The sequence below is a fragment of the Grammomys surdaster genome, unplaced genomic scaffold, assembly GCF_004785775.1.
Source record: "Grammomys surdaster isolate TR1022 unplaced genomic scaffold, NIH_TR_1.0 172, whole genome shotgun sequence".
NCBI classification, from domain to species: Eukaryota; Metazoa; Chordata; class Mammalia; order Rodentia; family Muridae; genus Grammomys; species Grammomys surdaster.
Genome location: NW_021604620.1, coordinates 4,733,526 through 4,753,680, shown reverse-complemented (window position 1 = coordinate 4,753,680; position 20,155 = coordinate 4,733,526). Strand labels below are relative to the sequence as shown.

Below are 20,155 nucleotides of genomic sequence, written 5' to 3'. Positions count from 1 at the left end.
ATGATGAGTATGTCTGGGAAGAGGGGAACAAGTAGGCAGGCATAGGTAGTAATGGAAGTAGCTGAGAACTTAGACCCTGATCCACAGACAGCAGGCAGAGAGAGACACTGGGCTTGCTTTGGTGTTTGAAATTTCAAAGTCCACTCCACAGTGTCATACCACCTCCAACGAGGCCACACCTACTCTTTCCCAAAACAAGTTCTAGAACTGGGGACCAAAGGTTCAAGTACACGAGTCTGTGTTCTGTTCTCATCCAGCCAAGCACATGGCGGAAATGCTTTAGACCTAGTCCTGCCGACTTTCAGTAAGTTAACACAACACTGTCCCCAGTGTAATAGCCATCTGTCTTGGAGGAATTTCTACTGTGATGCTGAAATTTGCCTCCTTTCAACAATGAACACCTCTACTCTGCCTGCCCTCCCAGCCCATGGCAGCTTCCGTCTCATCCTGTTCTTCCCTCAGCCTGTGTAGGTTTCATGTGGAGGCGAGACCCTCCAGCACTTGTCATTCCATGTCTGGTGTGCTTTGTTTCATGTGGTGTCTTTAGCCTTTTGTCCCTGACGCATGATGCTAAGTTCCATTGCCAGACTTTGTTGTCACACACTGCATGTATCAGCACATTTAAATGATGAAAGGAATCCAAGAAGTCTAATGGGCTGTGCACACATCTCTCCTCCATGTGCTGCTTTAAGGAGTAACATTCGAGTGCCCACCTCCCGTAGTCACATTCAAATGCCCACCTCCTGTAGGGAGAGGTAAAGCATCACCCCTTCCATTAAGCTCCTAGGTGTACTTGTGTAATACTATAGTTAGCACCTTGATGGTGCTGAATCCCTCTGACGCTGTGATACTCCCTCTTCTGCCCTCTTATTTAACATCTATCTATAAAGTTTCTGGCAACATTGTATTTAGATTTGCCAAATTAGGGAATTTACATGATCCATTTCTTTTGTTTAATGTGTGAGTCATCTAGGTTGTTTATTTTATTCCATTAGTCTGTACATGCTCGTACATGCTTTCCATAGTCCACATGTGAAAGGTGTTCGATAAAATATAGGACTGAGACTAGAGCTGACATGCCCCAACATGTGAGATAGTATACTAGGTACACCTAGATGTTTCTGCATTTATCCACCTAGATGTTTCTGCATTTATCCATGCTGTCTGGCCCTGGGCACCCAGTGGCCTCTCCCCTGCTGTCATGGCTCAGCTGGTCTGCACGTGCTGACTGTGTTCCTAGTCTTAGCAGTAGGCTGAGCGTCACCAGGGACTGTTGTGTCCCTCATTAGTTTAGCAGCATGTACTTCTTCCTTGGTGGTGTGCCTTAGGTCTTCCGTGTCCTCTAACGTTAAGTGGCCATTTTCTTTTCCATAAGGCATTAAATACCCTACTTATTTGCCTTATTTTTTTTTATTAGCCTATATTAGTTCTACAAATTAATGAGCTTTCAGGACATTTCCATGTATGCATACAATATACTTGTAGCATATCCATGGCCATTACTCTTCTGTCTTACTCCTCTTTCTGTTCCTCCCTTTCATATACTTAACAGTCTACTTGAGCTCTCAAGTAGCTGGGATTTCAGGCTGTACCACTGGGCCCAGTTGATATAAAAGTTTTGGAAAAATCACTATGACACTAATACTTTACACACTTCAGGTTTCTTATTTGTGTTTCAAAGCATTTTTGAAAATTTGATTGAAACTAAGAACTTTAATATTGGCATTCTTAAAAAGAAACTAAAAATATCTTAAATCCTTGATAACATGAAAATGGTCATGTTAGTCACTGGCATATCTGAGCTCACTCATGTATGATAACATGAAGACGGTCATGTTAGTCACTGGCATATCTGAGCTCACTCATGTATGGTAACATGAAGATGGTCATGTTAGTCACTGGCATATCTGAGCTCACTCATGTACTATTGAGTAGAGAAATACCAAAGTTAAGGAGCTGTATGCTGGTTATGTGCTCTTGTAGGAGAAGAATGCATATGGGAAACAGAAATTTTACAAGAGTTCTAATTTTTGCTTCTACTATAGTAGTTGGGATATTCCTAGTGTGAGCATGTGTCCCTCACAGGAGCTGAGGGACACAAACCTCTTTCTGTTCCCTTGTTTCCTGATGTGTCTGTTTACTGAGTGATTAGTTATTTGGGTTTCCTTTTGTAATTTGATTTTTGTCTTTTTTGACAGGTGGCAATTTGTACCACACTGAGGTCTCACTCTTCGGAGAACCTACTGAGTTTGAATATTTGCGAAAAGTGCTGTTTGAGTATATGATGGGTCGGGAGACCAAGGTACAGCTCCTGCCTCGTGACTTTTATGAGACCCCTTTTTACACACTCATTGATAGTATGTGCACAGGAGATTGTATGGGCAGACAGTGTTCACAAAAATGAACTCTGTGTGTGTGTGTGTGTGTCTGTGTGTGTACATGTGTGTGTGTACGTGTGTTAGTGTATGTGTGTGAGTGTGTATGTGTGTGAGTGTGTGATTTCAAATCTTAAAAGTAGGAGAAGCAATTGTATTTTAAGGAGGTTTTAGGACCCTGTAGATAGCACTGTGAATCACTATTCTGTCTCTGACAGTGACTGCTAAGGAACATCCAGAGATAATTTAATCTGTTAGAAGTTGTTTCTACATACACTGGTTATTGATCATGTTTAAATTACTATGCTATGCAAGTAGGAACTGTTAGTCAATTTGTTCTCTAGAACATAGCTCCTACATAAGGCTCTTGATACAGAGCCTTACTATATATATCTTCTATAGTTTGATTGTTGTTTATTTTAAACCTTAAATTAGACATTTGGTAAATGTATCTTGAATGGAATTGAATGTAGTTAGGGAATTTCATGAACTTTTTATCAGGAAGAGTTTTCACTGCAGTCAGTTTCTGCTTTTGACACTTGTAGACTCCTCATGGGAGTTACATTGTCTGTGTCATGACTGTGAATGGGATAATGACCTGTCTGTGAGTTATAGAGATGCTAGTCCAGTTCAGACAGTGATTTGGAAAATATATATAAAACCAAAGAGAGCAAAGGCATAGATGAAGACCTAAAGATAGTATTATAGCTTTGTAGGACGCACAGAGAAGCACCAGGAGCCAGAGGTCATTTGAGGTTTTAGTATATATCTTAGTATATATAGAAATTAAGTTTTATTTACATCAAACAAGTTTAGGGAGGTATTTCCCCCCACCCCATTGGCTTTGGTTTTGGACTTTTGGGGCAACGTCTTGCTGACGTGCTTTGCTTGCCAGGAGCTGGGATTATAGGCATATACCACCATGTCTGGCCATAAGGCCCTTTCAAGTAAAAATTATGTTTAAGTAATAAGATCTTGAGTTGTGTTACAGAAAGGGATATGCTTGTTCATTGTGGTCCAGTGCCTTTTCTTGGTTCATCTTTTCTTGGGAAGCAAAGGTGCTGAACAACTCTTTTCTCATCCTGCGTTCTCACGGGGGCTAAAGCAGCAGCCTGGACTTGCAGCTTGGTGGATGGGTGACATTTTGTGCATGTGCAGTAGGTAGAAGAAGGCTGAGCTGTGAGTCTGCTCCCAGGACTGTAGACACTGTCGACCCTAATGCTGTGGTTCAAGGGTTGTGGCTAACAGATTGTAGCCTTCCTGAGTCTAGCATGTCAGCTGCTGCCTGTTGCTCCTGGGAAGTGTAATGCTTGTGAAATGTGCTTTCCAAGTTTGAGCCTCTGGAAGAGAGACACAACAGCCCAAGCCTAATGTAACTTGTCTTTTGTGAGCCTTCGTTCACTTCAGGTTACAGCTTAGAAGACTGCACCACTGCCTCAGCAACATAGCTCTTCATCCACCTTTGTCTGCGTTTGTTGTGATTTTCTGGCTAAGGATGAACAGTCTATGAGTCTTCATCACATTTCACATGTAAACACTGAAACGAGTGTTTAATCTACTGTCCGTTCCTTGCTGTATGGACTGCCACGGTAGATAGTGATGTGGAAGCCACTACCACTGCTGACTCTAGAACTGAACAGTGCCTAGTCCTTAGTTAAGCAGGCTGTGGAGCAGAGTGCAGGATAAGGACTTAAGTGCTTCACTTGTGGAGGGTCAAGACAGACTGGGCTCTAAGCAAGGCGAGAAGTAGGTTTTGATACTGAGTACTCAGCACTCATGCAGGATGGGCAGCAGCTCAGAGTGAAGGCCCAACAAAACCACGTGAGTTCCCGAGTGCCAAGTAGTCTGGCCCAGCTGAGCACTGTATCTGTGAGGTACAAGTGTTCCTAGCTAGGACCAGACCGTCTTGAAGGCTAGAGGATCTGAAGTACTTCCAGAATTTTACCTGTGTGTATGTCTCACAGAGAAGATAGTTCTGAAATTTCCAACAAGAATAGAGCTGGTTTTAGATGCATCTGTTGTGGTTTGCTTTAACAAAGAACTCAGAAGTGGCGAGCAGCCTGTGGAGGACTTGGTGATGTGCTGCCCACCTGCATTGGCAGTCTCTCCGTGTCATCCTACCTGCTTCTCTTCACCTGCTTCTACTGCAGCATCCGTTATGAGGCAGGTGCTTGGAGAATGCTGCATTCTGTGCGCATGCTCCTACCATGTGGTGCTACTTCAGCCCCGCTTTCTTCCTCTTCACGGGCTTTGGTCCTGTACTCTCTCATTGACATGGAAATCCAGTCTGCCTGCCTTTTTGCTCTGTAAGAGTCATTGAAGAGGCATCCCCTGAGGAAACACCAGCTGAAGAGCCTGCTTATAAATCAGGTGGCTCATTTGAACTTTTCCTGACTAGCTAACTCGGGCCTGAGGATGTGGTTTGGAGAGTAGACAGTCTGATTTCTTTCCAAGGTGTAAAGAGCCTGGGTTCTGGCAAGCTGGAGGCCTTATTGGTTGTCAGCTATGGATTCTGGGTCGCTGACGAACTTAGGGATAGATTTTCCATTTAGTGTTGTCTACAAGTGGGAAGAGACAGCTAGTCACAGTTTATAGCTCTGTTTTTATAAACATGTTTTTATAAACATGTTTGAACATGCATATGTGGTTTCAGGATGAAAGCTTTGATATGTATGATACTGAAATTAAGGAAGTGTTTCATATAAGTGAACCTTTGAATTTTAGATTTTTGGTAACCTGGAGGGGAGGGGAATCTTTATTATTAATACACAAGAAGTCCTCTCTGTGTAAAAAGAAAGTACTGAAATAGTTTTTACTTCTTATTTCTTTTTGCCAGTTCATGACACATATACCTGATCTCTGTACTCAAGTTTAACACACTAGCTTGTGTTCTGTCTAGTTAATATAACTTAAGTGAGGTGTTGTCAATACCTCTGGGGTCCTCCAAGAATGTGGTTGTTTTAAGCTATTAAAATGGCAAAGCCAAAGACAAGATAGATGTCTGAAACTAAAGTCATTGTATGTGGGGTTTGCAGCTGAAAATAGCCTCAGTTGAATTGGTTGAGCTGTTATTAGGAATATGCTCTGTCCTACCTCAACTCTCTACAGGTAATAGGAATTTAAAAATGTTAGTTTCTTCCCTTTTTGTTAATGATGAATTTTTTTCTAGTGATACGAATATAGTTCCGAAATTTTGGGTTGATAATATTGTGCTGATTTTTTTCCTACAACTTTTCCCAGAACCCCACTGCTGCCACCAAACACACAGGCCTACATACAGAGTTCATGTAGCCATGGGCACTGGTTCCCTCTTCTGGGATGCTCTACCATGCACTGTAGGAGTCCCCAGGAGAGAGTACCACCTGACCTGAGATGTAAGCACTGAACTCATTGTCATTCTCATTTCATAAGTGACATCTTCTCTCCTCTCTGTCTTCCTAACAACATCTCATCTTGATACACAATAGGGAGTTTTCAACCTTTGAGGAGAATTTTCCAGGAGCTTTTGGGGTGACAGTCTGACTTACGGTATATTTATTCTGATCTGCACAGTTTATGATCTTGTTTTGCAAACTCCCATGTGTAATGTTTTGATTCATCATGTGTTCTACCAAACAAAACATCTGTGTTCCTTTAATATGTAATTTCTCTTAGGGTGACGTGCTGCATGTCTTGAAAAGCAACTACTGAGCATGTTCATGTCCACTTAGTAGCCCATGTCTCTGAGACATATGATGTGATTTAGTTAGAGCCTCTAATCCTGGTCACTTAGAGCATCTGCTTTGCCAATGTATCCTATAGGTTACTGCAAATATGAGGCCCTTTCAGATGAATTCGTGATGAAGTTTTATTTTAATGAGACAAAAGATCAACAGCTAGATCTTTATTCAGCTTTATGCTATTGGAAATACGTTATCTGAAGTAATTCAAGAGTAGACTTTGTAAGGAGCCCTCTTAAATTGAGACGCTAGTGCTGGTCTTTACTTCCTTGACTGACACTTTCACATCATACTTCTTTGTTTGTGGCTTCCATTGAGAGCACTAAGGAATCTTCCAGAACATGTCAGAACACTGTGAGACTTGTTTGCCTTGTCCTATGCCAATGATCTTTCTCCTGTTGCTTCCAGACCATGGCCAAAGTTATAACCACTGTCCTGAAATTCCCTGATGATCAGGCTCAGAAAATTTTGGAAAGAGAAGATGCTCGTCTGATGGTAAGTTCCTGAAGTCAGCTGTAGGGAGGCAGCTTTCTTACAGTTTATATTCTGCCTCTTTTGTAGAGCCTTATTCTTTGTTTGTAAAATAAATTGAAAGTTTTTTAATGTCTTTGCACCACAACTAAGCAGTGGCAGTGGATGGACATTAAGAAAGTTTAATCCCAGGCAGATTTGATGGGGACTCTCAGGGAAAGAGTTCTTAGTAGGGTGGACAGTTGATGCCACACATGTGGGGTGGGCTTCCAGAGCTTGAGTTAAGTAGCATTCATCCTAGGAAGGGATGAAGTGGGTGCTGGTTTGAGTTGATCCTCCTTTGCCCCTGAGACTGACCTGCACAGGTTTTAAACAAAGCCTCATATGTCATGACCCTTTGCTTGCTGAATAAATTCAGTCTGCAGCCGTCTGCTCCTGTATTGTTACAGAGAAATAGGAAGCTTTACTTTTAGGGACAAATGGTAACTTCTGTTTAATCATATGTGAGTGACAGATAGGCCTGGCAGACCATTCAAATGATAAAATAGATGTGTAGGAAGTGTGAAGCACTGTATGGACATGAAGTGGGATAGATCCTGTAAGTTGAAAATTCTTCAAATTGATTGATCTTTTTATCAGTCTGAAGAGAGTCTTGATATTTGTATAGTGACTCAGGATTCTTTCCTGTATCTTTAAGAGAATTTCATTTATAAAGTATATTGTAATTGGCTGAAATTGGAATCAAGAAAGTCTTTTGTTACAGAGAAGCCTGTTCTTAATTTTTCCTAAAATCACACTTTCTCATTGAAGTGCTACAGACACAGAAACATAAACCCACATGTCTGTTCCCTGGCGACTGCCCGGGCAGAGCTTCCTCCCCTGGGTCTGCAGGTTTGATTTCCTTGCTTCAAACCGTTCATTGCTCACTGGGCTCGGCTTTCACACTTGTCCTCCATGTTGTCTGTTGCTCCTGTGCTTTGTGGTGCTGGAGACTGAAACCCAGAGCCTTATGCATGCTGGAGCCCTGGCCACCGAGCTCCGTCCCCAGCCTCACATGTCTTAGTCCTTGACCAACCGTGCTGGGTTTGTTGTCTCACTTGTCTTCCCTAAGTTAATGAATCATCAGAACTTCGTGGCATTTTAGATGCTTCCACCCACCATGAAGCTGATCAGTTCCTGGCATGTGATAAGATGCATGCTGGGTGGATTTGGAAAACAAATGCAAATACGAGTGATGCTTCATGAAAAAACAATGCATATGTAAATATGTTTTTCATTGGGAAAGTGGTTTGGCTGACATTGTTAAAATAAGACATGACAGATCTCTTTCTAAAATGTTACAAACAATTCAAAAAATTACTTAGAAAATTTTTTATAATCTTCAACATGAGACTTCGCCCCCTGCCAAGGTCATCACTGTTAATAGTGTGGCAAGCCGGGGAACATGCCTATAATCCGAGCACTTAAGAGGGTGAAGCAGAAGAATCCCAGTTCAGAGTTGTTGTGGGTCACAAAGTGGGAGACTCTCTCAATATAAAACATTGACTAGCTCCACTAGATTCCTCTTTATTCAATTCTCTCCATGGTTTTTTACCTTCAAAGAAGACACGGGATAGCCACACTCCTATGTCTTGTGTGCTTCTGCAGACTTTCTTGCAAAATACTAACCTTACTATGCTGTGTGTATTGAAAGACATTTTTCTAGTTTGTTTTCATTTTGCTCCATTTTACTAACTTGTGTGTGTATATACACATACACATAGACACACATACAGTTCAGAGGCTTGTCACACCATCCAGAAATAAGCTCAGCTCTGGTTAACAGCCTTTGTTGTCATACTGCCATTTCAAAGCAAACCATGACATGAGTAAATGATGGTGGATGGTGGCCTTTTGAAATGAGGGTGTGGGATTTATTTAAGAAGTTTGCTGCAGTAAAACAAACTGACATCACGTTCCTTTTCATTAGAACTGCAGCATGCTGCATCATTCCTGCCGTTCCTCTTGACAGTCTGTTGAATTATGAGGGAATTATTCAGTGATAAAATTGACACCTTTTAGGAATGAGAATTCAACATACAGGTGTATTGTTTATATGAATTTCAAATTCATCGACTTCTAAAAATTCTTAGGGGTAAGCTGAAATTATGGAAATCAAATTTTAATGTAATTGGCAATGAAATTATAACAAAAATCACTTCATAATATAAACCCCTCTAATTTACTTGGCAGTTAAATGCACCCTTAGCATGAAGTGCATCTTTCAGCATTTAAACATTTAAATGAAAATTGAAAGTAAATATCTAGGATGGGGGAAGTATTACATATTCCTTATGCTGTGCCCGATGACCCTGAATTTGAAATGACTTTGGTACCGTCTGTAATTCTGTCCTTCATATGCACAGTGTAACCTCTGCACCATTTGTCTGAAAACTAACCCACTAAGCTTTTCCTCTTGGCTTTGTAGTTCACCTCACCTCGCAGTGGCATCTTCTGATGACCGTCAGTCTGTGCTTAGCGTGCATGTGGTGAGTGGACAGCCGTGTCTGTGTCTTTGGTACAGAGATCACGCATATTGTATGCCGTCAATCATTTTGCTGGGATTAGTTTGTTCTTTTTAATGGACATGATTATGACATTGGGTTAAAGTAGTTGCTTTCTGTTGATTCTGTGAAATACACTGATACATAGACTAACAGCCACCAAGAATGGCTGCAGATTACGATGTAGAGATTTAGGATACTGGTGGATGCAAGGGAGGACGTGCAGCGCTGTGCTGTGCTGTGCTTCAGACTCAAGTGAAGAGAGCCCAAGTTACTGCAAAGCCTAGTGAGACCACTAGGTTAAAAAAAATAAAACCAATAAAGTTGCTTAAAAATAAATGCAGTTTTATTACATCCCATGATCACACAGCTCACTGCGTGTATGCTCTGTGGCTGCTGCTTAGCAGCCTAGTTTGATTGAATATGGCCGTCTCTGATGAACATTCTATTATAGTGAAATGTAATTGTCTAAAATGTTTCCCACCATTTACTGGTCCTCAACATTTAAGGGTTCCCAGCCTCACACAGTAGTCATCGTCATTAGCTTGATTTAATATCGTCTTAAACACTTAGGGTACATGTGTACCTTAAACTTCCTGTAATTGTCACGAATCACAAGTTGAATCTCAGTGACTGACATCTGACTGTATTTGATGATAACAATGGTTTGTGAACAAACAGAGCAGGATGAAGAATGGCAAGGCTGGGATGGATCTTTTACAGAAGCTTTTAAAAATGTTTATTTTATTTTAAAAAGATTTACTTATTTTATGTGTCTATGTTTGTCTGTATGTATGTGTACCACAGAGGCAGAAGAGGTGTCAGATCCCTAGGACTGGAGTCACAGGGGGTTGTGAGCTACTGTGTGGGTGCTGGGACCCGAACTCAGATCCTCTCTCTGCAAGAGCGGCCAGTGCTCTTAAGCGGTAGACCATCTCTCCAGTGCCTGTTTTTGGGTTTTTTTTTGTTTTGTTTTTGTTTTTTTAAATTTTGTTTGCCTTCTTTAAAAAATCCCTGCATTGAGTCTCCTTTTGATTTCCACATCTTATTTAATTTGCTTACAAGGTTATCTAGAGCTGAGTTGTTCCTGTCTCCTTTCCGGAGACTGGCAGTGCAGAGCATGGTTTCATTAGTTTGCTTTAATAGTAAGCAGATGAGAGCTGACAAGCAGTAAGGCCAGTGAGTGCTTTCCACACTGGCCGTGCTGCAGAGCCCGTGAGTGCTTTCCACACTGGCGGGGCTGCAGAGCTGGTCCCTTCATACTGGGAATGTGGGCCTCAGCATCTCTGTTGATTGAGTGCTTGTCCATTCGACTCCTGGTTTGAAACCTAAGCTTTGCAAAAAAAAAACCCTGAGTGAATGCCCACATCTGCCATCACTTACATTTTGTGAAAACCTCTCCCTGTTCTCACTCTTGGTTTCTCTCCATGTATCTCCCCATTTTGTAACATTTTACAGATACCTGTAAGCATCGTGCTTACAACAAGCAATTGACTGTGCAGACATAAGTGGATAAATGCATCTTAACATGGGGATTACCATACTCAGTAAACTTAATATTATCTGATACTATACATAATGTTCAATTTTCCCATTTTTCAAATGAGACCTTTCATAAGTAATTAGACCTCAGACCCCACAGAGAGCACACTCCGTTGAGTGGTCATGCTCTCAGCACTGGTTTGTGCTGCTTTGTTGAGCTGACTTTTGTTTCCTAAGTGCATTCAAGCCAAAGTTTCAAAATAATAGTTGAAAAGGAGCAACCTCATTGGAAGGTTTTTTTCCCCCCATCTCTCCGTTAGGTTCCCAGGGCCAGCGTGGTTGTTGAGCTAGCTTTGTAAATAAATACTCAGAATACCTTGACATTTCCCTCTACTGAGTGTAAATGGACAGTTTCTGTCTGTTACTTACACTTACGTGGACAGTTACTTCTCTAAGATCTTAAACTAGTCAGATCTGAGCCCGAGCATTTAGCAGTTTAATCCAGGAAACTGTTAGGAAAAGTCTGGGTTTGTCTCAGCACGTGTTTTACGTTTTCACGAAGTTCCGGTGAAGCTTAACCCTTTACACCACAGTGCATTTGTCTTGCTGAGAGCATTGCAGGATATAGCAAATCCACACCCTGGGAAGGTGGGACCACCACCTTCCCTGTGAGCCCTGTCTGAAGAGCTGCGCTTGGTGAGAGTGCCCACACAGCACAGTCTGTGCCATGGCTCTTGTCAGGGCTCAGCAGCACTGTCTTCTGGGATTGCTATCAATCAGTTTCAATCATTCTAACAGTAGTTTCTAGAATATTCCAATTGGAATCAGTTTTTGAAATGTTTACTTTTTTTTTACTGTCATTCCTAGAGTATTAATTTATTTATCTTGAAGAAACAAAACAAATCTCACACAAGTTGTCTGTGGGAACTTGCTTGCTTGTTTTTCTTATTTCACCTTAGTTTCCCTTTTTCCTTTCAGTCATGGCTCCGAACCTCATCTTGAAGAAATGGGGAGCATGAGTCTGGGCAGCCGCTGCCCAGGAAGCTGTGCCCGAGTGGTGGTCTTGGAGAATGGCGCTGTCATTACGGGCCATTTGTGTAGCTTGAAGACAGATGTTACCCTGGCCACAGATACATTGCTTTTGAAGCAGACATTCTTGGTGGAGAAATGGTGATAGTTTTGTTCTTTTTTATTCAGTTTTTTTTCTTGGGAAGTTTTCTGTGGTTTAAAGGCTATTCTGATTGGCCCCACCTGGCTGGCTGTTCAGTGTCTCTTGTGTTCTCCCACTCTTTAAAGAACTGTCCATCTTCCTTATTTATTTTAGGGTGGTTTCTTTTTCTTCTTAAAGACTTGTGCAATACATTTTGAGGTGAAACTTAAGTGAATTTTTTCTGATAAATTAGAGAATTTAATTGACTGTTTCACAGATTGATTTTTTGAATATTTGCTAAAGCCTAATTCTTTATGCTATGATAAATCCCAAATGGCAGTACCTCATGTTTACCTAGCTTTTGTACTTATATTATTTTTCAGAGGAAAAAATACTACTGTAAATTGTAAATAGTACATAATCCTATTGTCTGCAGCTCTGTGACTGTTGGCCATGTCATCTCAGAGGATCAGATAAATAAAGTTTATTTCCTATATAATAGTTTTCATTGTGCTTCTTGTTCAGTTAAAATCACTTCAAGATGGTTAAGCATCCATGTTTCAGTTCAGGAGGGTAAATGTCATGAGGGCTGTCGGGCCAGCTAAATGCTGACTGCTAGGACATGAGTAACTGAGGAGGACGTGGACACCCCTCCTGTATGTTACAGGAGGGTTTCTGTTCTGGGAGTCACTGATTGTTCTTAAGCCTAATGAGAGAGAAGTTTCTGGACACAAAGCTGTGGGAACTGCTCAGAAGGGTTCTCATGCTCCTCACATCCTAGGCAACATGGTTCTCAGACTCAGATCTGTAAAACCTCTGCTCAGGATGGAGCACTGGTTATCCACCCAGCCTGCTAGCATGCTGGGGCTTCCTGCACTGTAGGGGAGGGGCCACCCACACCCTACAACTGACTTGCTTGATATTCTGTAGAGAGAAGACACTCCCACCCACAGCTCATTAAATTGGCAAAATTGTGTCCCACTGAAGGGTTTGAGACAGTAGTTCTCTTCTTGTCTTTTATGCTTCTCTCCAGGGTGGCAGTGCTGCCCCCTTGTTGTAGTCAGAAGCAGCTATATAGACAATTTTTAAATGAGTGAACATAGTGTTTCAATAAAACTTTATTCGTATTAAATATTAAATGTTTGTACACATGCATAACTGTGTTTGGATGTTATCCACCTTCCCAGTCCCTTTCCCTCCCGACTTCATGTGTTCTCTTTTTAAAGTTATTATTAATTTAGTACTCACAGGGTTTCTCAGTGCTGCTTCCACGTACTTGCATGTGGGAACGTCTTCTGGAGCATGGGCGGCCTCTGAGGACCCACATCCCTGAAGGAAACCGATTCCCTTTCCCGGCAGCCATCCTCTGCCCAGTAGCTCTTCATAAGTGGGACTCGTGGGCCCCTCCCACCCATGCTGGGGTCTCGGCTGGCTTGACCTTGTGCAAGTCCTGTGCTTGCTGCCCCAGGCTTTGTGAGTTCGTGCGTGCAACTGTGCTCTCATGTCCCACAGATACTGTTCAAAATGTCCTTGTCAAAGGTGTTGGGAGGTTGAGGGATGTCCCCACAGTTAAGAGTTCTTGCTGCTCTTGCAGAGGACACAGGTTCAGTCCCAGCACCCACTTACCAGCTTACAACCATCTGTAATTCTACTTCCGGAGGATCCAACATCCTCCTCTGACCTCCATCGGCACCAGGCACATACATGGCACAAGTACAGACATTCAGACAAGATATTCATGCACAAAAAGTAAATCTTAAAAAAATTTTTTTAAACCAGATTTTGGTTCTAAGGTATAGTTTGCCAGCTCCTAAGAAGCCAGTCAAGCTGGGCTCTAAGCATGGAGTCAAGAAAGGAGTAGCGGTTCATATGGCAAGCAGGTGCTGCTGGCTCTTCCTCAATGACTCACATTCTACATGAGCAGTACCACTGTCGCAGCCTTCGTACCCCAGTGGGAAGAAGAGCATCTGGTTATACTCATGTTAGCGCCTTGGGCCCAGGTGAGAATTTTCAACAACCCTTACTGATTGGAAGTTGGGAAACGTCAGACATTTCTCTACGATATTTACAGGACATATTGTCAGCTCAGGGCTGGGTGCTTTGTCTTCCATTCTCTGATGCTTGAGAAATAAAAGTTTATAATGGCTGTAAGTCAGCTCCAGACCACAGAGAAAGAGCTGTGATCTCAGTGTTCAGTCCAGACCTGGCCAGAGGCTGTCTGTCCTCATAACTGGGGTCAAAAGCCCTGCTGCCAAGAAAGCAGTGCTTCTCGGGGAAAGCTGTGAGGGCTCATTCAGTTGCCACGCTGGCAGAGCCTTTACCTGCAGTGACTATAATTTGTGCTGCTTTGTGTATGTGGGTACATGTAGAGCTTCGTAGAGGTTGGGCTTGTTATTACCTGCTGCTAGAAATGATTGAACTCTAAACTAAAGGATGGGAACAGTATTTTTTGATTTTATGATGTGTATGTGTTAGTCCTTTTAAGCAGTTTTTAACGTTACCATATGCACGTTTGTGCATCATGATCGTGCGTGCGTGTCATGGCTCACGTGCAGAGATCACTGTGGAGTCCGTTTTCCCAGTTTCCTGTGGTTTCAGGAATTGACTCAGATCAGCAGGCTTTTACAGCAAGTGACTCTACCCACTGGACCATCTCACCAGCTCCCTAGCCTGTTTCTTGTTTAAATCCAGGCCTTCATGAATGCCAGGCAAACCCTCTGCCAACTGTAGGTTTTTGCTTTGTTTTGTTTTTTTTTAATGTCTTCCCCCTTTCAAAACCCCGTGTGTGCATGCATCCATCTGTAAGTCTGTATTGAAAGTCATTAAAACTGATTTAACTCTGTCTTGAACTACGTGCCGTTTTATTCAAAGGCCATGCCTAATGTAACCATTTCTCAGCTGTTGAATAGGTTAGTTACACTTAGTACTTGCATTAAGTACACCACGATGAGCTTATTGTCCAGGGCATGAGAACACTTGAATAAACAACCCAAGCTGCCCACAAGGGAGTACACTTGAAGTCACTTTGTGGCAGCCTTGTCTGGCACCATGTGTCTGGCATTGTAGGACTGATGCCCAGATGGACATTCTGCATCTCTGTCCTCTTGGATCGTCACCTTCCAGCGACATCACCAAAATTCGAAGGGTTAGAGGTGACTTGAAATAAGTCCATCTAAAGCACGCACCCTGGCAGCAATGTGAGGACAACAGGTGCGGGAACCGACCGTCTAGTCTTGAGCCACATGCTTCTGTGCAGTGCCCCCACTTTAGTCTGGGACATCTTTAGTTGGGTATTTGTTCTTTCGAAGTGTTAAATTTTTAAAATTAATATTTAGGTCAGCATGCAGAGCAGTGTGTTTGATTGTGCGGTCTTGGTCCGTCATTTTCCAGTTGATGGGGCTGGAGAGATGGCTAGACAGCTGCCTGTTAACTCCAGCTCTAGGGAGACAGCATCCCCTCTGGCCACTGTTGGTCCCCCCAACACAGACACACAGACACAGAGGAAAGGTTTTTCAGGTGTTTTCCTTGCTACAGGAGGAAGACATCTGTCCCCCTGTCAGATGGAGTCTGCTGTTAAACAAGGAGTGCTTACTGTGTCCCCGCTCTGTTCCCATTCTTCTACGTCTGTATGTCAGGAGTGGCCAAGGCACTTCATTTCTCTTTTTAAATTCATAAGTCTGTGGCATGGATGATGAGATCTGGATAGGACACCCAGTGCAGTCGTGGGACAAGGCTTTCAGGTTGTCATGTGGTGCAGGTGAGTGGACAGCCAGCGAAGACATGCATCTTCCGCTGCCATTGCACACTGTGTGGTAGATGGATGTGTTGTTTCATTCTGCCACTACAGACCTTGCTGTGCTTATCTCCTTTTAGAGTGGGGTAATCATTTCCCCACCACCTTCAATCTGACTAGATGTCAGCCACACCTCAGTCCCGGCATGGTTCAACCTTTGTCTCCTGTCTGCCACAGAGAAAGAATAAGGTAGGTCAGGGAATGAGAAAGAAGAAACAGCTTGATGGTTGCAAACCTGAGGTTCGGATTTGTTACTTTAGCATAATCTCCTGAAAGTTGTAAAACAGTAGCACAGTGCCATGTCTCTAGGCTTTCTTTTTTCCTGCTTGGGGTTTGTTTGGCCTCTTATATTTTATTGCTAGTTATATGGGGCCTATATAGCAAGGCCCGGCAACAACAACAGAAAACAGTTCAGAGTACAAGAGAATAACAGTGCAATTGTGGCCTCTTAGCTTTCGAAAACTAAGAGCAAGTAGAACCCAGATTAGCTGGAGAAGGAACAGAATGAAAAAGCAAGGAAGAAATGGATGACCTAGAGACCGTGAGATACTACAGTGAGTAACCTAGAGATGGAGGGACAATCCAGTGAGTGACCTGGCGACTGAAGGATAATACAATAAAAGTAATAATGCTTGGATTTTGGAGAAGATGAATGAGATTGACAAACTTTAGTCAAATCAAAAGTGAAAGAAGACACAATATGCTTAGAGAGGAAATGGAGAGACAAAACAGGCCAGGGAAATCCAAAGGATGATTGAGAGAAAATACTTGAAATTTTAATAGTCCTCATAACTAAAATCTTCAGGGAAATGTATATGTTTCTAAAAGCATGACGGTACAGACAAACAGGTATGACTGACAGTGAGGCTGAAACTGAGGGAAGCTGGGTCAGCATGGAGTACACCAGAAGTCGAGATTCATTACAGAAGAATGTACCTGTGTCCCTCCAAATACCCCAGACACACCAAGGGAAGGGCTACCACCATCCTATTAATCTGTCTTATTTACCTTCAACCCATCAGTTTGTTTTGTTGTCCCAAGGCCTCACGTACAACAAGCACAAGGGCCACAGATCTACATTTCTAGTCCTCCCCTTTCTTAATTTTGAGACAGTCACCCCATTGCCAACCGTGAGCTCGCCTTCAGCCTCAGCCCCTCCAGCAGCTGTGATCACTGATGTACACTGTGTCACAGCAAGGGAAGGCGGAGAGAGACAGAGATGCAAATGCGGAGTCGGAGCTCTGCAGAACCTAGGGTGTGGTTCACAGAGACCTGGGTGAGAATGGCCCAGAGGCAAAAGTCGGATGAAAAAGGAGAGAAACTTTCTGAAAAGGAGCAAGAAGAGCCAGCTGTCAGCTGGAGACCAAGAACCTGGGTACCCCTGCGGAGCCTGTAAAGGAGAGGGCATGAGGGGACAGCAGGGGTCCTGACAGTAGAATGGCAATGGCAAAGGGTGCTTACACACTGGGGTCCCTGAAACATGTCATGCAGTCCTTCCTCTGCTAGCTCAAGTCTGTGGCCTCCAAGATGCTATGGACCCAGTGCTCCACCTTCACACTGAAGAGTGAGAGGACCCCAATTTCTGAATTCACACGTAAGGAAGGGATTTTGCCTGTTCTCGGGAGCAGCCCTGTAATTGCATCTGGAAACCCACAGAGGGCGCTGCTCTCTTTGGAAAGAGAAAGGACTGGGGCGGCTTTTCTAATCAGCCTTTCCTGAAAGTTCCACAGAGGTGTGGAGACCTCCTGAGGATCCAGAACTCCCTTATAGCCATATTTAATCTTAAAAAAAAATATTTTAAATTGGAGTTTACTGAACATGGCAAAGATGGAGCTTCATTAAGAAAATGCTCAAGGGTCAGAAAACACCGTGGTTCCTGTGATAACATACATTTAGAATCTTAGTTTCTGAACAGTAGATGTGCTATAATTTCTCAGCCGTTAGCGCAGCTATGAGGGGCAGGTATGCCCAGAGAAAGTTTTTACCTTGAAAACAGCTGGTCCGATGGCTTGCCCGACAGCTGCTTTTACACAAGGTGCTTCTCCTGTCTCATTTTCTTTAGCTCTCATTGCATCCGTGAGCAAGAAGAGAGATCCAAAATGTGCCAGGTGCTAGATGACTATATTGGCTCCTCCTGGGACAAGCATGTTTTATCTCGGCACGGCATGATCCACCATTGGCAGGTCAGTCGAAGCTTGCTGCCATGGGAGTCCACAGCATCTTGAAACCTAGGTTGGGGTTCTATACTCTGTCACTTCTGCATTTTGTTGAGCAGAGGAAGCTTGAAGGCTAATCCAGACTCAAGGGCTGGGAAAACACGCAGCCACACCTTTAATGTCAAGGAGTGTGTGTCCAGAAAGGGAAAAAAAGCTGTGCTCATTTTCACAGACACTGACTACACTGGGCCAGTGTACAGACTATGTAGAACTATGAACCAGCAAAGTAAGAGATCTCTCTGCTCCCACTCATGCCTTCTAGTGTGTGTAGGTTGTGGTCTGTTGCTCTGGTTTGTGGTTTCGCTAAGTTCTGTGAACCAGAGTGCACTGTGTAACTACGTGGTCTCTCTTCAGATAGGCTTCCTGGAAGCTCTCAGAGTCGTGCTTTTGCTTAAGGGCCGCCTGACTTCCCCGTCAGCTGCCCTAGTTGTAGCTCGCTGGCAAGGCTACGGCCATTCATATCTAATCCTGCATGCTGATTAATGGCGGCGGCTTCTCTTTTATTGTCCCTCTGTGGCAGCCTGTCTCTGGTGGCAGGGCTAGAAGCCACTCACAAATCTGTGGCCATTTATGGGCAAAGCCAAGAGCCCTGCTGTGCTCATTCAGAGGCTATTGGAGTCCAGGGGTAGGAGTAACATCCTGCTCTGTGAGCTTGGCCAACGGCATCCTTTGTGTGTGTGCAAGTTCACAAGGGTGCGCACAGGGTCTCTCACTGGCACGGATCTTGCTGATTTAGCTAGGCTGGCTGGCCAGCAAGCCCCAGGGTTTCACCAGTCTTTGCCTCTATGCTGGGATAGAAAATTCACAGCACCATGCCTGGCTCACTAATGTGGGTTCTAGGGACCAAACCGAGAGCCCCAAGTACTTCACAGACTCAGAAGTCTCCCAGCGCCCTCATCGTTATAAACAGGTGGAAAGGCCCACTTATCAGGCTTGCCTTCCTTCCCAGGTCATTGCCATCCACATGTAAATGTGATGCCACCCATGGCTTCTGCCTTACATGGTTGACTCTGGCTTCACTCCACATTCCCCTCTAGGGAACAGAAGGTCAGTTTTACCACAGCTCTTTAGAGATGAGCCCTAAGCAAGTGTCTGTGTTCACTGCTTGCCACTCAGGGGACTTTCCTCCCCCTGTGGACCCCTTTACTTAGTAACCCAACTGCTTTCTGTTTCCACTCTTGGTAATACTGGTGCTGAGGCCAGTGGACGTTCTCTGTCCTCAGCTGATTCTCCACAGTGGCCTTTCTCCTGGAGATGCTTCCGTTACTTGGTGTGATGGTTTGTCTTCTCTTGGCTGCATTTAGAATCACCTAGGAGACACACCTCTGGAGCTGTCTTCCAGAAAGGTTACCTGAAAAGGAAAAAGCACTGTGAGTGTGATGGGTGAGCCTTGGCATTCATCTCTTTGCATCGTGAGGGCAGATTCCAGGAGCCCATAGGGAGAGTGCATTTGGTTATCTGGAAGGCAGGTAGTGATGCCATTAGCTATGTTCTCAGACTTCCAGCTCTCTATGGTCCCAACTTTTGTTGATTACACGCCCTCATCCCTGGAGTTGATGCTCCCCACAACAGTCCCCAGGCGGTGAGTTCTAAGGAGAATTGACGGAATTTTTAAGTTCGGGGAACAACATATACTTGATACTTGTACTTGGTGTGGTCCTGAGTTCTATAAGAAAGAGGTGAGCAAGCCATGGGGAGCAAGCCACTGAGCAGGACCCTCAAAGGCCTCTGCTTCAGCTCCTCCCTCCAGGTTCCTGCCCCAACTTCCCGTCATGAGGGACTGTAACCAGGTTGCTTTTGTTCATGGTGGTTATCACAGCAACAAAGAGGCAAACCAAGTTAACAGTGTTGTTGGACAGTTCCACCTACCATTCCTAAGTGGGGCTACACTGCACCTTCATCCTGAGAGAGTCAATCAATCACTTTCTCTTACCATCTCCTCCCCCCACAATGGAAGACCAGTTCAGGGAAGGTCACATGACCCACTTTGAACCACTGAGAGAAATCTAATTCTAGGACTTCTGATGTCCCCTTCAAGACATAGAATACAGACGTGAGCTCCGGCCTAGCTGTAGGGATTTTGTAGTCATAGGGAAGTATGGAATTTCTGCACTGAACACCAGCAACCCAAAGAGAAGCCAGGAGAAAACAGAGAGGAGGAGGGGCATCCAGGGGCATCTGAGCAGAATTCACTGGACACTGGAATGAAGTCCAGACTCTCAGCTGTTTGAATCGATACAATCCTTGCACGTCATGAGTCACTTAGAGGTGGACCTTCATGTAAGTCCCTGACCTACAAGCTTCCTGTAAAGTATAAACAGAATAGCACTCAGCAAACAGTGCTCAACAGCTGCCACTCTGTGTCACCAATATGGCAAATATGATGCAATGGCTTTGTAGTCACGT

General features: G+C 43.7%; 1 protein-coding gene across 6 annotated transcripts in view; it reads left to right on the top strand.

Moving 5' to 3' along the window:
- Window positions 1-12,241, top strand: part of Golga4 (golgin A4) — an 81,410-nt gene extending 69,169 nt beyond the window's left edge. For 4 of the 6 annotated variants that reach the window (XM_028767253.1, XM_028767252.1, XM_028767250.1 and 1 more), the window contains 4 exons: window positions 2,199-2,302; window positions 6,503-6,589; window positions 9,033-9,093; window positions 11,569-12,241. In XM_028767253.1, coding sequence (XP_028623086.1) covers window positions 2,199-2,302; window positions 6,503-6,589; window positions 9,033-9,062 — 221 coding nt within the window. In that variant the 3' untranslated portion in view covers window positions 9,063-9,093; window positions 11,569-12,241. The remainder of the gene's footprint in view (window positions 1-2,198; window positions 2,303-6,502; window positions 6,590-9,032; window positions 9,094-11,568) is intronic. The other 2 variants (XM_028767251.1, XM_028767254.1) reach the window with 2 other exon arrangements.
- Window positions 12,242-20,155: the final 7,914 nt, after the last annotated feature.